The sequence below is a fragment of the Cheilinus undulatus genome, linkage group 17 (assembly GCF_018320785.1).
Source record: "Cheilinus undulatus linkage group 17, ASM1832078v1, whole genome shotgun sequence".
Classification (NCBI taxonomy): Eukaryota; Metazoa; Chordata; class Actinopteri; order Labriformes; family Labridae; genus Cheilinus; species Cheilinus undulatus.
Genome location: NC_054881.1, coordinates 21,638,029 through 21,653,549, shown reverse-complemented (window position 1 = coordinate 21,653,549; position 15,521 = coordinate 21,638,029). Strand labels below are relative to the sequence as shown.

The 15,521-nt window shown below is 38.3% G+C and overlaps 1 protein-coding gene across 1 annotated transcript in view; it reads right to left on the bottom strand.

Annotated features, from left to right (window-relative positions):
* Positions 1 to 1,672: 1,672 nt before the first annotated feature.
* The window catches only part of LOC121525266 (fibroblast growth factor 10-like), a 30,318-nt gene continuing 16,469 nt past the window's right edge, over positions 1,673 to 15,521 (bottom strand). The window contains exons 3-4 of the mRNA XM_041811159.1: positions 6,049 to 6,152; positions 1,673 to 2,525 (exon numbers count right to left, since the gene is read on the bottom strand). Coding sequence (XP_041667093.1) covers positions 2,325 to 2,525; positions 6,049 to 6,152 — 305 coding nt within the window. The 3' untranslated portion in view covers positions 1,673 to 2,324. The remainder of the gene's footprint in view (positions 2,526 to 6,048; positions 6,153 to 15,521) is intronic.

Sequence of the window (15,521 nt, the reverse complement as noted above, 5' to 3'; positions counted from 1 at the left end):
GAGTCTGGATGTCATCCTCGATAGCTTTCTATCATTCTAAGCTCACATCATTAATATTAAAAATAAATACATAAATAAATAATATTACCTGGTCTGCTTATTTCCATCTTGACAGCTGGGGTTAGCTTCAGCCTCTCAAGACTTCTTAGAAGATATGCTCGTTGATAATGGTTGGATGGATGGATTATGGCAGGGACTATAAATACTTTCACACCCTGTACAACTAGTAATCTGTATACTATTATAAATATTTTGTGCAAATAACATTGAATTAACATTGGATTAATTTCGTTTAAATTAGCCAGTCTTAGTTAAAACCTACTGGACCTGGCAATTCAAAATCAAGGTAAAAAGTATAAAAACCACAAAGTACCGTGCCATTATTATGTAACTGACTACAGCAGTACAATGAGGCATTTAAACATCATATTCTGGAGTGTTTTCCAAGAAATGAAGCCTAGCATGATGCTCTTTGTCTCAACACAATGGTTTATTTTAATGTGACATACTTCTCGCTAATCCCTGTTAGCTTTAATGCTGATTCGCAACGCTGTTGCTGGCAAGCTCAACCTCCTTCACCCCAGCCTCCTCCTTTATAGCATAAAGCTGGTTGCATTCTCATATTCATTTTCATGCTACTATGGATTAATCACTTTTGAAATAATTTCATTGTATTCACTACGCATTCATAAATGTATCTATCCATATGGGGGTTTCCAGCCATGCGCTTCCTGGAGCGTCAAAGCATGCTGCTTGCCTAACTTAGGGAGCATCTTTAGAGCAGAGCCTTCTGTACCAAGTAAAACTGGATATCCATTTTGCAATAAATTGGTTACATGTATGATGAGCGTGTTCCTGACTGAACTATGCATTTAAATGCATTTAAAACAATAGAGCATTTGCTTTAAAAAGGTATTGGATATGCCAAGACGTTTTGGGTTTTTATACATAAGATTCAAAATAAGTTTCAGAATTTTTTGTTTCTGTTTTTTTGTCTCACATGGACTCTGCAGCTTAGGTCTGTGTGTTGTACACAAACTAGCTTTTTAACAGTTTAAGAGGTTGGATTATCCAGTTTATCCAGCTGCATGTAAACAGATACATGAGTTGACCATTTAGTCTATCAGCCATGTAAACAGCAAAACCCCAATATTTCGGTGCATGTAAACACACTTTTTTAAACTTTACTGTTAGACGGTCAAGTCTCATAGGAAAGGCAAAATGTTACCAAACTAGGGAAGAAATGGAAATGTAGAATTTTCCAGTTCTGTTGAACTTGTTTATGCTGTTTCTCTGTCAACACGTACTTAAACATTCACCACAGTGTCTCCAAAATACAGATGCAGGCTACCAGTGATCCACAATTTGCAATCTTTGGTGTGGTTTTTTTAGCTCCTCCTGGGTGCTCTAAAGGGTGGGTTTGAGAGGAAAAATAAGACTATAATGTTGTTGTTGTTGTTTTTTAATGTCTCATTAATGAAGTGAAATGTGTATTTTGATGACAGATGAACTTTTGTCATACTTCATTCAAATCTGAATATGGTTGTATGGTTGTTCTAAGAGAAACAGTCAAAATCAAACTTGTAGGTCAACAAGTTGTTATGTATTTATTCCTAACTCTGTGATCACAATATGAACAGCCCAATAAAAATGATTGAGTCAGTCAGACAGCTTAAAGACAAATATATCTTTATATTTATTCAGGTTTAAATGATAAGTATTCAAAAAGAGAAGCATAAATGGTCACCAAGACAAGAATTGTCCTTTTTGTGTTTTTGTTCTTTTCTGTTAAATATTACACAAAATAAATAAATTCAAAGGAAAACCATGATAGTGCTGGACTTGCTACTGTGTTGGAGCTTCTTGACTCTTAACTTTTCCTCAGCCTTTAATTGTCTCATCTCTTCTTCTCCCTTTGTGTCAATACTTCCTTTTCTTTCCTTATTCCTCTCTTACACATACCATCATTTTTCCTCATCTTAGTCTAGAGCTTCACATGTTTACAAATCTAGAAATGTGAGTTATTTACTAATCACATTTTGGCACGGATTTAATTTCTTTCCATATTTTCCACTGTGCCAATGTACTTGATAACTTAAAACTGAAAATAATATATACATTGTATAGCAATATATTTTATTTCTTTCTTTAAAAATAGAAATGTCTTTATCCAAGAGATAAAATGTTCTTCTGTTTCAGTTCTTTTCCTCCTCAGTGCATCATTCAGATCTGATTTAGATCAGTCCAATAAAGCCACCGCTGTAACTCCAACAAAGTCTGATAGCCTGCCACGTGCAGAGCTCTCTCATGGCTGATATGTCCAATCATCGTGGTTGTACCACAATGGGCAGGAAGTGAGTGGCTGTGTTTTTCCTCCTTGTCTTCTTCCCCCTCATTGGTTTGCCATTGGCGTTCAGTCCCACAAACATGTGCTTCTTTTTGTTGCGCCACTCTGCTGAAGCGTAGGTGTTATACTTGTTCTCCTCAATGCGTTCGATCAGACGGCAGTCTGGACCAAAGTCCCTCTGAAAGAGACAGACAAGACACTCAGTGTTGTTGTCACGTGAGAAAGAAAAACTATCTTTATACAGCTTTATACAAGAAATTAAGATTACATTTTGGGTAAAAAACAGAGGGCACCCTCTCTATATGGACAGGGAGTGAGAACTCTGCTGTGTACAGGAGGTATCAGCAGGTGAAAGAATGACTTTGGTCTTTTATACATATTTTTTCATCAAATATTTCTGTAACCATTTTAGATGAGAGATGTCTTCCATGTCCCGTGTTTACTGAGAGGCACTGCTATTGGCAGGAAACTGATCAAGACGCTGACCTTAGGACTGACAAAATAAGTGACCTCTAAACTGACCAGCCCCTGTTTAATGTGAATTCCAATTGTAGTTTGAACTGTGTACAAAGAACAGATGACATCTGTATGTGCAGGAGTATACACTGTAAGCTGTCTTTATGCCAATTAAAATTTTGTATCTGCCCCTACTATCTACTGTGCTGGGCCACAAATTGCGATTTGCATGATTAGCCAGCTAAATGGTGAAATACTAAAGTTGCTCTTATTGACAGCTGTCTTGCTGCTACAATGCTCTTTAGTGGTTGTTAAGAGCAGATTAAAGAGCATTGTAGCAGCTGCTACAATGCTCTTTAATCTGCTCTTAACAACCACTAAATACTATAGCACCGATGGCAACTTGTAGGAACAGCACTGTTTCACACTATTTTGATCAAGAAAATGGAGATGAAGTTGTCCGGAGGCTGTGTCAGATTATTCTTTTTAATATCTGAAGCACTGAGTGATGGTGTTCAGCTCAGGGATGTGGATGTTAACTTACAAAGAGGATTAAAGCCCGGCAGTGCTAGCACTGCTAACATTGGCCACGTTCTGCAATGTGTACCGTTACAGTGTGATATTGTTTTACTGTTGCAGTGTAAAGTTGGTGTACAGAATGTATTTATTTTGAATTTAGACTAGTTGGCAATGAAATTATTTTTTATTTAATTCTTATGAGAAATTATGTCTGAGGCCACCACTAATTCATTTAGTCCTTGTCTTTGTTTTTAGCTCGTCTTTGATCTGTGGTATTTTCATGTGACATCCTCTAGTTCTGGACTGTTGTTAAATCAATGTGATGGCCACACCTTGGCTTCAAAAAACATGCTTAATTGTTTTCCACTTTTTCAAGACATTAAAGTCCCTGTAAAGTGATTAAATCTTTATTTTAGGTTTGTTGTGTGACAGGCCACTATGTTATGAACCAACAGGCCAAATTTAAGCCATGGAAAACCTCTCCAAGTTTATAAAATTAAGCTTCAAAGTCATGAAAAATAAGGCGGTAAAATTTGCTGAAGGACTGTGTGGATATCTGTTAAATGAGCTGAAACCCTGCCCACTTATGAGAAATACGATCCTCTCTAATTTTAAAAAATGCCTCTGGTCAGAGTGAAGCTGCCTGGCTCTTTGCCAGAGCAGAGGGGCAGAAGTTAGGGATTAAATTTGTTGTTTGCTGGCACAAATCTCTCTGTTATGATACTTTTAATGACCTGAAGAGCACTGTGGCTGATAGCTTTACCTCACTATGAACAAAAACACAAATGTAGCTTGCTGTTTACTTCCGATGAAAGCAGGGACATTGGCTAACAGATTGTACTGAGATGAACTGGTCTGTGATTTTATATCATTGTAACATTGGGGGGGAGGGGGGGGGGGGCAGCAGGCATGGTAATTCCCCATCAAGACTGGTGATGTTATGGGCTCTTATATTTTCCGCTCAATTAAAACCAAGCCAGGAAAGCGGTGAACAGCTTTCTATCTAAATAAAAAATTCAGTCACACATAAATCTCAGTGTTTTCACATGTTTACAGCAACCTTATTCCAAAATATCAAGCGTGTTAAGTCATGACATTTAAATGTCACTTGACAGGGGGCAGCTTTCTTTCTGTCACAAGCCGATTCTTAATTGAAAGCCATGACTCATTTATTCACTCGTGTTTCATGTCAACTTTAATTATTAATGCTAAAGTTCTTCCTTTGGACCTCTTCTGAGTGACGCAGGATAATGTTGATGTTTTCTTCTAGTGTCAGCACAAACAACATCAAGAAATGGCCTCATTGCTTAAGAACCTCTTGCACAATCCTAAGTGTAATCACTTAAGAAGAGTGGACAGGAAGCTCTGATCGTCAGAGACAGGTAGAGAGTATGGTTGCATTAGATGTGTGACATCTCAAAGATTTGGGCTCTGTGCCAGCGAAGAGCGCCATGACACCATGCTCTTGGCAACCATTACCACAGTGACCACCCACTGCTAAATAAAGAGAAAATGATCTGAGAGAGTAGCATTTGTCAGTTTACTGGAAGCTGCCCTTGTGCTTAAGGCTGGCGTTGCTTAAACAGCCAGTTAACTGGATGCGGTTGATATTCACTAGAAAAAAACGTGCCCAAAATGCACGTACACACACACATGCACAATATAACTCAGTCTCTCTCTGTATCTGGCCACAGCTGTTCAAATTGGTTCCAGAAGTAAGACTGAATGTTCCCAAAGCAAAATGAGAATATTTTACAGACACTGTGCAGCGTTTTTATCCTACACTGCATGGGGCTGGCTGGTGTTGGCTGGCTTTAAGTTAAAGATTAGAGAATCAACGGGAAAAAAGCAATGTCAACCATATATGACACCAAATTATATTACTAATTAATAAAGGAATGTCAGAACTGTTTTTTTATCTTCTCAGGGCCAGAGATTGAATATCAAATCTCTCCATCTAATAACAGAATTACTGTATGTTTTGAAATCTGAATTTCTTCTCCATAATTATGTTCTTGTTTTACACAAATTGAATCTCAAATCTGTCGATTTAATGAAACAATGATTTCATTTGATGACCACCAGATAAAGAAGTCACTGTGTAAACCCATCAAGTGTAATCGAATGCCAGCCCTTCACCGTAGCACTACCATGGCTTGTGTTGCAGCAAGCAGAAGACGTCATGGGAATTCAGTTTCAGGCCATGCAACAGAATGCCTCTCTCTGTCTTTTTCTACCGTGTGTCATTTCATCTGTGGTGTGGCTCCAGAGAGACATGCTGAAAGTTGGGGTCTTTCAAAGTAAGAAAAAGAGAGGGGGAAAAAAGGAAAGAGAGAATGAGATGAAGAAAAAGGACGGAAGGAGAGAAAACAGATGAAACAAGGGCTGCTCTCCCCAGAGGGACTGAAGCAGAATAGAGAAACTGAAGGATTGTGTTTCCTGTTTCTGAATGGAGTGGAGAACAGAGGTGGGTAGCAGAGAGGAGAGGTGAGCTCACATCGACCTGCTCTGCTTCCTACACTTGCAATTGTGTGTATTATTTTACAAGCATTTGAGACAATTCCTAACAACTTAGGGGGAAATCTCTCTTTTTGCATGTTTTCCAATCCCTACTGGTCAAAGCAATATTGTATCAAATGAAAAAAATGAACAATTAGATCATATTAATAATATTGGATATAGCCACCTCATGTTATGGGCAGATCATTGTGATAACAGTTACTCACCGCTCCGTACAGCTCGCCCTTCTTGCTGATCGCCAGGTAGTAGTTACTGCTGAGACCCCTGATGGCCACCACTCCCACATCCACTGACTTGATCTCCAATATACCTGAAGCAACAAAAACACAAAGAGGCAAAACACGTCAGAACTGTATGTTCCACATAAATTGCAGTCAAAACTTTTTTTGGTTTTAAGCTTTCTGCGAAATTTGTTTGACCTGGATCATTGAAGAAGAAAAGAGCGTATTCCCCCTCAAGTAAATGCTGTTTTTTGGGGTTTTAATAGACTAGACTGTCGTCAGCATATTGAGTAATTCAACTATTTCATCAGCACATCAAAATTGCTCCCCTGAAAGCTCATGCAAACTTGTATTTCCTCAACATTTCTGATAGAAAAGTTTATAAGTGTTCTGGTAAGGAATGCAATTCATCATGGTTATTGTTTACAGTAATGAAAAATCTTTCACATACTTCTGTAACAAACAGAAGTGCTGAGTTAGCTAGCTTTTTTTTTTTTTTTTTTTTTTTTTTTTAGCAAGAAACCTGAGTCTGCATCAGTGTTCACAAGTAGGTGGGTATTAGAGATCAGATTCTCTACCTTAGCTCAAGACAGGCCTGATGCGGTCCCTAGCCCAGAACTGGGTAAGGCCAAGATCCTTACTCTGCCCCTCAGACCCAAGCTGGGTTGAGCTCAAGGGGAGTCAACGATACCCTATTAGACATAGCAGTAAAATAATACTGTAACCTAGATTTTTAAATTTTGTCATTATTATTGTGACAACTTGAGAATCCACTGCACAAATTACAAACAGAGGTGCTGCCAGGTTCACTGTGATCTGAGAGAGTTACAAACTACATTCTAAGCTGTTGTATTAACATTATATCATTCTTTTTTTTTTTTTTTCAACATTAGGGAGAAAAGCTGTTGAAAAGTGGGACTGTCACCCTGTGAAATAGTACAGTTGGGGACGAATGAGAAAGAGGAATTGAGCGTTGCTCATCACTACATACAGATGAAGGAGGAGTCCAAATTTTCAGGTCATCCATTCTAATACTACTCAGTTTACGAATGACATGAATGTAGCTGGGGAACTGATTCTCTCCAAAAGCTCTGTGCTCTCAGTGCACAGTGATGTCTGCCCATCAGCTCGTCATCCTCGTTGCTCTGATTATCATAAACAATAAGGAGCTTCTGTAATAGGCACTTCTGTGTTGTTCTCATTCTGATCTTATTGGAACAGATTTCTAATTAGGATCGGCTGGCTGTCAGCTGATCACGGCTGGGCTTATGACTACCGTTTCCTGCATGAACTAATGCTGGGCTTCATTATGCCTGCCACACATCAGATTTTTCACTTAAATGGTGAACACCTAAAGCGTTAGCATTATATCAAGAAGCAGCACTTTAAAATCTGAAAAAGATAAATCTTGAAATACAGAGTTAAAATGAAAGCACTGCTAAAAAATTCCTGCGGGAGAAAACTTGAATAGTAAGTCCCAGTCTCCCCCTTTCCCATTTTTTTCACCACTGTGTGACAGTCAGACCTCAGAGCGGCCTCTTGCCCCCTGTTCATTTGCTGGTTAGCTTTTTGACTGCGTGCCTTGGGACCAAGGTGTAAGCCAGGAAAAAACATTTCTCTATTTTCTGTTTGTTTTTCTGACCAGGGGAACGCAGGCAAGCAGGCAGGCACATGGACAGGATGGAGAGAGCCTCTGTGGCTGCCAGGTTGGCAAGAGGTCAAGGCATCCGTATCAGTTTTCAAGCCTGAACCAATTACTGGGTTAAGCTGTGGTCGCCAGCCCTTTCTTCTCTCATCCTGAAGTCAGTTACACCAAGCCATAAAACTATCTGGGGTTTGAGAGGATTAGCTGAAGGGCTCAGTAGGAAGTGGAGCTTGGTTGCAGAGATAGTTGAAAGGGGGAAGTTGGGAACAGAGAAAGTATATGTAAGTATCTCTACAACTCTTTTATTGTTGCACTGGAGATTTCTCCCTTTGGGCAATTAGAGAATTTCCTGTCATGGGCAACTTTATGCTGCATTACCAAAAACAATTTTAATTATTCTAATTCTCAGTTAAAGGATCTAGAGAAAGTAATAAGGTTTTCTTGAAATAGCAAAGATAAGCATAGCTTTTGGCAAAAACCAAAGCAAAAGCAATAAATGCACTCAGAGAGGAAGGGTGAAGACTCACTTTGTTCTTTAAGCATCAAATCTTCTATAAATCATACTCCTTTTTAGCCAGCTGCCCCTTTTGTGCCCTCATCTCCTCTTTTTTAACATGAAGGCAGATATTTGTGACATCCTCCAGCTCAAGAAAGTTTCTGCATCTATACCAGTAAAGACATCTTTTGTCCTGCATTCTGTGAAATTTATTTACTGTTTCTAAGACAAGTTTTCAACCAGTCGTTTGTAGTCATCCCCCATGTTTGGGGTGATACTATGCATGTCTTTACACATGTGATATGACATCTTTCAGCTTAATAATTTCAAGAACAGGGAGCAGGGGCAAAACAAAACTGATTGTTGAAACACAATTTTTACCCTCAACTTTCAAAGAGCTCAGAATCGTTGATCAGATATTACAAGGTAAAGACATGAGAGAGTGGAACAACACAATATTTTTGCACAGGGAGGAGTTGAAAAAACAACAAGTTTAAGTCTAAGCTATTGATTCTGGTACTTGAACAGCTCTGTTTTGCATTAGGAATAAGAGATAAATCTGCAGTGTGGAGTCTAAAAGAGTTTTCTTTGTTGGGATACAGGCTTAGCTCAGGTGATAGAGCAAGGTGTCCATTGTACTGAAGAAACAGTCCTTGTTGCTCCTGGACAGCACAATTTAACACGTCCTCCTCCATGCTCTCTCTCCCTATGTTTCCTATCACTTCATCTCTGTCATATTCATCGAAGGCCAAAAAGCCCAGGAAGTCAAAAGAAAAGTGTCCCTGGTGCTTTGAAATTTAACATAGCATTTCTATCCATCCCTTTTGTTGCTTTAATAGGCAAATCAAGTGACTCCCTCAAACAATGCACTGTGAGCCACTTTTTCGAGTTAAATGTGTTACCTTCACATACATGTAGTGCAACATAACACTGATCCCTTAGTTTTAAAATGTTCCATCTTGTTGCACTTGAAGTGACATATCTGAGCTGTGATCTGTCTGTGCCACTCTAAAGCTTGTTCCACCTGTTCAAAGCCTCGTCCCCTCAGCCTGTTTGATGTGGTTTGTCAAAAACCAAAGCACAGGGCTCTTTTATGGCCCCTTTACTAGTTACCAGAAGCAGCCCGTCTGCCCGCGAGTTAAAAGACCAGGCTGCAACAAAAGGCTTAGATTGCAACAACAGAGTTTATAGCAGGGAGGGAAAAAAGCAGGACTTGGGTCTGTGACACACAGCCTTACATCAGGTTTACAGATGCACACACACTGGTTCAAACTCTGGTCTCAGACCCACATTGCTCCTAAAACTTTTACTCTCTAATTTCCTCCATTCAACACCTCCTCTTATTGGTGTCTTGAGTCTGTTAATGTATTTTTCTGCAGTTTTCTTCCCTCCTTGTGCCCCCTGGATATTAGCCCAGTGTCTTAATTATGAATGTATTTTTCAAGCACAGAGAAAAAGAAAAAAAAAACAGTTTTTATGATCCAAAGCTGAAAGTACAAATAGTACAGGGTTCAGCTAATAGAAAAGGCATGAACATTTTCTGCTATCAACATTTTTTTTTTCCAAAAGTTACCAAGGGCAAACACCTGTGTGTAACAGGGCAACACTACAACTTTCATAAACACGAGCCAAATGGGTCTCTGCCAGCCAAATCGAAAGCGTAACACTAACCGAGCTATGAGTACAAATAAACACAAGCTGGCCTTCTAACAGTGAGAACCTGTTCATTAACCACTTCATAAAGACCACTATGAGGTTGAATGTGTTTCGTGGCCAAAATTAAACTCCAGTATGACCCTGTTAGATCCATTAACATGAAGGAAATCTGCCGTTTTAAAGTCATACGACTCAAACAAACTCAAAAGCATGCTCACAACAGCAGCTTTGATTTACACTTGTCGTGTTTGAGCTTGTACTAGTCATTTTACAGTTAAACAGTATGCAGTGATGTAGTAAGTACAGATGCACTGACTGTCAAGGTCGATATGTTTGGTGTCGAAATGTTTGAAAATAACTATTTAGCTGATCAGTTTTTCTCTTTATTATTGAGACTTTTTCCAGCAGCTTTTTTGTCCCTGGCCTTAGGAGCTGTCAGGAAACAGAGCAGGCTTATATATAAAGATGGATCTCTGGATTATAAGAATCGATATTGGTGGATCACCTTTGTACTATCTGTGTGTGCACTGAGTTCAAAGGAACCCTAACTTTGGTTGGCCTTTAACCCTTGCTTGTGTTGTCATAGGTTCAAAGATGACCTACTCAAATCCCAATTTTCTTCTTCCCTTATCTTTATTCTTATCTAGTTTTGTTGCATACATTCATGTCGGAGGAGCTGTGATTCAAAGATGGGAGAAGGTTAACATTTGTGACCGAATTCCTCATTGTACAGTAAAGATAAAAATCATCATGTTGACAAAAAGGCTTAACCCCCCTTCTGCAATTCAATAAATTGTCAGAAATCATATTTTAGTAACTTTAGCATTTTCTATAGCTAAAAAAACCCAGTAATGTAAAAAAAATACTATGTCGTGATAAGAAAGAGTGCTGTCTTTCTAAGAAGAGAGAAAACCCAGATGTTCACAAAGTTTCTGATGAATCACGCAGTGTTTCTTCATACAAAATATAGTTAGGGTTTGAAATTCAATTAAGCTGCTTTCTTTTTGAACTTTAGTGAAAACAGGTTGTTTTTGACCCTTCAGACAGTGGGGGAAGTAAACAGAAAATTTAGACTGAACAGGGGTTAAAGTTACCTTACTTCTGGGCTCATACGGCCTGATGATGGTGTCCGGGTGGCCCTGCTTTAGGCCCTGACTGTGGCCACTTTACTGCATGACTTTCCTCACTCTATCCATGTTCCTATCCTGATAAAGGTATGAAAACCCACAAAAAATATTTGAAAATTATACGTATGTCTGTTTTTTCATTAATAGAGAAGAGAAGGCTGAAGAAGGGTAGATGGTGGTAAGGGTTTGCTTGCAAAGAATTCCTCATCCAAATATATACTACAAGCACACATTTGATTAAGCAACTTTGTAAAGTGTTTTTTCAATAACTCTAAATACTGAAGACATTGTGGGACTATTTATAGCTATTTGAATAGATTGGGCCAATATTACAAATGTTTCTCTGCACCTCATTCAGAGTGATTTCTGAGACAAAATCTCTGCTCCAGCAGCAAATTTAGATGATTACTTTGGTAAAACAATAATTTTTCCAAATTACATAGCGTTTACAGACACAGTTTGCCACACACATACGTTATATAACAAGAACCCACTAATCTACACACAACTCCAAAAGGCAACACACATCCAGAGAGCTTTCTTTGACCCCTGTTCACCGCCCCATTTGTAAACTGGGTCATTGAGACTCCAGATGAACCGAAAGGTTACAGGGGGTTATGAAAATGTTTCCACTGTTTATCCAGTGGATTTTTTTGAAGATTATGCCGTGGTCATTCACAGTCTGACCCCGACACGGTGACCAGCTGTGAGCGGCTCTACTGTGTGCCAGCGGTCATGAGAGACGGCTCTCACTCTCATTGTGCATTTTTGTCATTTGCAGACTAGTTTGTGTCCTGAACCCTCCTCAGTGGGCAGAATGGAAATAGTTCTTATACTCTGGAGCCAAAACTCACGGATATTGGGGTAAAACACTTAATTCTTCCACTTTGTCTTTGAAAAATAAAAGCGAGATCCAGGAAACAAGAGGCAAAAGCTGCCCTTTTATGTATTGTTTTAAGATTTAATATCTGATTTGAATCAGTTGAGGTTAAGATACAAAGATCATTTTTCTCCAAAAACTATGACTGACGATGTCTCGTATTCATTGTGACATGGGAGTTTACTTCCCCAGGACCGCTGAAAACATCAAAAGAAAAGAAAATCCACAAAAAAGATTAAACATAAGAAAAGAAGAATGCAGGATGAAAAAATGGACCACCAGTGTGTTATTCAGCTGTATTTTGCAATGTATATGTGAGCAAAAATAGAACAAAATACATGCAGAGAGGCCTACTTGGCTGCAGCAGCGTTTCAGCAAAAACCACGATTTAACTGGATTAAATTATTTCCTTTGCATTATTTGCTCTCAGAGTTTGCTTGAATATTTCCGGCCCTTCGTGAAGCCTGAAAGGGAACAAACACTCCTCAGTTTTGCTGGTGAGATATTGGTTTGGAGTGAAAACTGCTGTATATTTTATGTTTGGAGGAGCGTTGAGGTATTGGTTTGGACTGATGTGGTTGACAACAGTATCATCCTGCGCTAAGTGGCCACATCAAAGCTCGCCTGGTGATGGTTTTAAACCGGAGCTGAGAAAATGAGGGCCTGTTTCTGATTTTCAGTTCAGCCAGACTCTTTTTCAAATAGAATATTTTGTAAACTGTTCTCAAAAATTGCTTTTGCTCTTGTTTTACTTCTGGGTTATAAATCAAATTGAACAGGCATGGTTTGCCCTCTGTGCGCTTCACTGAATGGGTTTCTTTTGAAGGCATTTTCACATGAGCAGGATTGTTCTTTGTGACCTTTAGTCGCTGTTTTATTCAGCCTATTCCTGCCCTCATAATGTTTTTATTTCATCCCCTGACAGAATCATTCACTTCACCTGCCTTGTTTGACAGAACTTGCCAAAACTACATATCAGAGGGACTTCCATCCTCAAAAATTAACTAATTATGAGAGATTTAGAAAAAGAAAAATGTAAATTTGTGCATTTTTCCATCCTCCACTCTTATGCAAGTGAAGTTGTTAAGCAGCAGGTGGTGCTACTCATGAAAAAAAACACTGCTGAAAAAGAGGGCTCAATGCACATTGCATTATGGCTGAGAGTCTAGATGCAATTCAATTGAGCTGTTTACTAGAATGAAGAATGACTGCCAGTTGGTTATTACTTTACAGTTAATCATAGGTTTAGCCGGTTTCTGGTCTTAGAACAGAGATAGAAAATAGCCGACAAACAGCTAATGCAGCTAGAATGTTTTATCCACTTGTGACTGTAGAAAGTGGTAAAGAGATTGAGAGCGCGGGAGGGTTTTAAGTAGATTCTGTATAGATTTTCTTTGCATATTTGGAATGCAGGATATTATAAAGCCATATCAGCACATAAAAATGTAAAATGTTTATTATTGGTATCAGCAGATATGAAAATTCTGCTTATATACAGTGCTTAACAAATTTATTAGACCACCTGTCGTATTTGTCTCAAAGACCATCCAGCATCATGAAGTGCTTTAATGCAGACTCTTTCATTTTCAGTGAACTCTCCACATTTTACCATTTTGAACAGGAATGAGGAATTTCAAACTGAATTCACCCACATTTGAGATGGCTCACTGGGCTTCTCTGAGAAGTCAGAAATTAATCAAGCCTAACATTCAACCACTAAAACTAAGTTTTTCTCTTCAGGAATGCAAGTAAATAACTATAATATGACATATTAATCAAGAAATATTGATGTGCTTTATTATTTTTTCAATTTTTGGAAATCAGTAAATTTGAAAATTCATGGATAACAATAATAATTATATTTTAGCATTAAAAATATTGTTTCAGTTTAAGAGCTTCTACATATTGGTGCATTAACCATTGCAGAAATATAAAAAATGATTTTGGTAATTACCAATGCTGTTAATTCAGGGCAGCTGTGGCATAAACCTTACTTTGGTTAGGGTTAGGGTGGTCTAATAAATTTCTTAAGCACTGCATACTAATAATATATCATCTGTAAATATTAGCCTATATGGACTGTAAATATTGGCCTGTATCACCTGTGAGTAATGGCAAATAAACAGTAAATATTGGCCTATATCAACTGTCAATTTGGCTTATATCGACTGTAAATATTGGCCTACATCGACCGTGAATATTGGCCTATATTGACTGTGAATATTGGCCTATATTGACTGTTAATATTGGCCTATATTGACTGTGAATATTGGCCTATATTGACTGTGAATATTGGCCTATATTGACTGTAAATATTGGCCTATATTGACTGTTAATATTGGCCTATATTGACTGTGAATATTGGCCTATATTGACTGTGAATATTGGCCTATATCCACTGTGACTATTGGCCCATATTGTCTGAAAATACTGGCTTATATCGACTGTAAATATTGGCCTATGTCGACTATAAATATTGGCTTATATCTACTGTAAATATTGGCCTTTATTGACTGTGAATATTGGCCTATATCGACTGTAAATATTGGCCCATATTGTCTTAAAATACTGGCTTATATCGACTGTAAATATTGGCCTGTATCGACTGTAAATATTGGCTTATATCGACTATAAATATTGGCCTTTATTGACTGTGAATATTGGCCTATATCGACTGTAAACATTGGCCTTTATGGACTGTAAATATTGGTCTGTTTCAACAGTTAATCTGCAGCAAGATGCTCTGGGTTTTGATGCTTCTCTCCCTTCCTATAGCTTTCTTTATCAGCATAGGAAGAGCAGAAACATGGGCTTTTCCTGCTTAATGCATTTCACGTAGGCTCGTGGAAGGGCAGGGAGATCCCAGAACAGCCACACTGCGTAACATTAATAACAGCAATAAGTGCTAATTGATAAATGATTATAAAGAAATACTTATAGCTGCAAATAGCTGTTTTTCTTGAAAAAGTGGTCCTGACTAAGCTACATGTAGACACTGTTATCTGTATTACTATGGGGTAAAATTAATTTGTAAATTGGATTCCCCATCCCTGGCAGTGCTGGTTGCTAACTTAATCATATCAGTCTAGAGACCTCTATGTTTATTTACTGAATGTTTCCAATAACTCACATTTTCCTTATGTTAATATGCCTGCTTTGCACCTCCTCCAAGTGTAAACACTCTTTAGCAGTATTTTGTCTTTTGTTTTTCTATTTGCAGCTTTTCCTTCCAGTTTTTTATGTGTTAATTTAGAATATACATAAAATGTGATTGATGGAAACCCCTCTCCTGTTAGAACCCGGAACTGCCCAACAAACACAGACACAAACAGGCAGATTTTTAGAATCAAAATAAAGAGGACCACCTAAGAAGAGGAGCATAATATGTGATTGGTTCTCTGAGCACGAAAAGAACGAAGCGAGTTATGTCACACGTGTTGAAGAACAACAGAGATGACACCTAGAGATTCACAGTGGTGTTTAGGGTGAGAGGAGAAAAAACATGATTCCTTAAACTGACTTTGTAACATGATAAAGTGCGCAAGCTGTCAGTCCCTGTCAAAACATTTCATGAGCCCAACACGGCAGGAGTTATGTTTTTCAGGCAAAGTGCTGTGACGGCCATCTGCATTTCACACATTTTCCATTTACAGT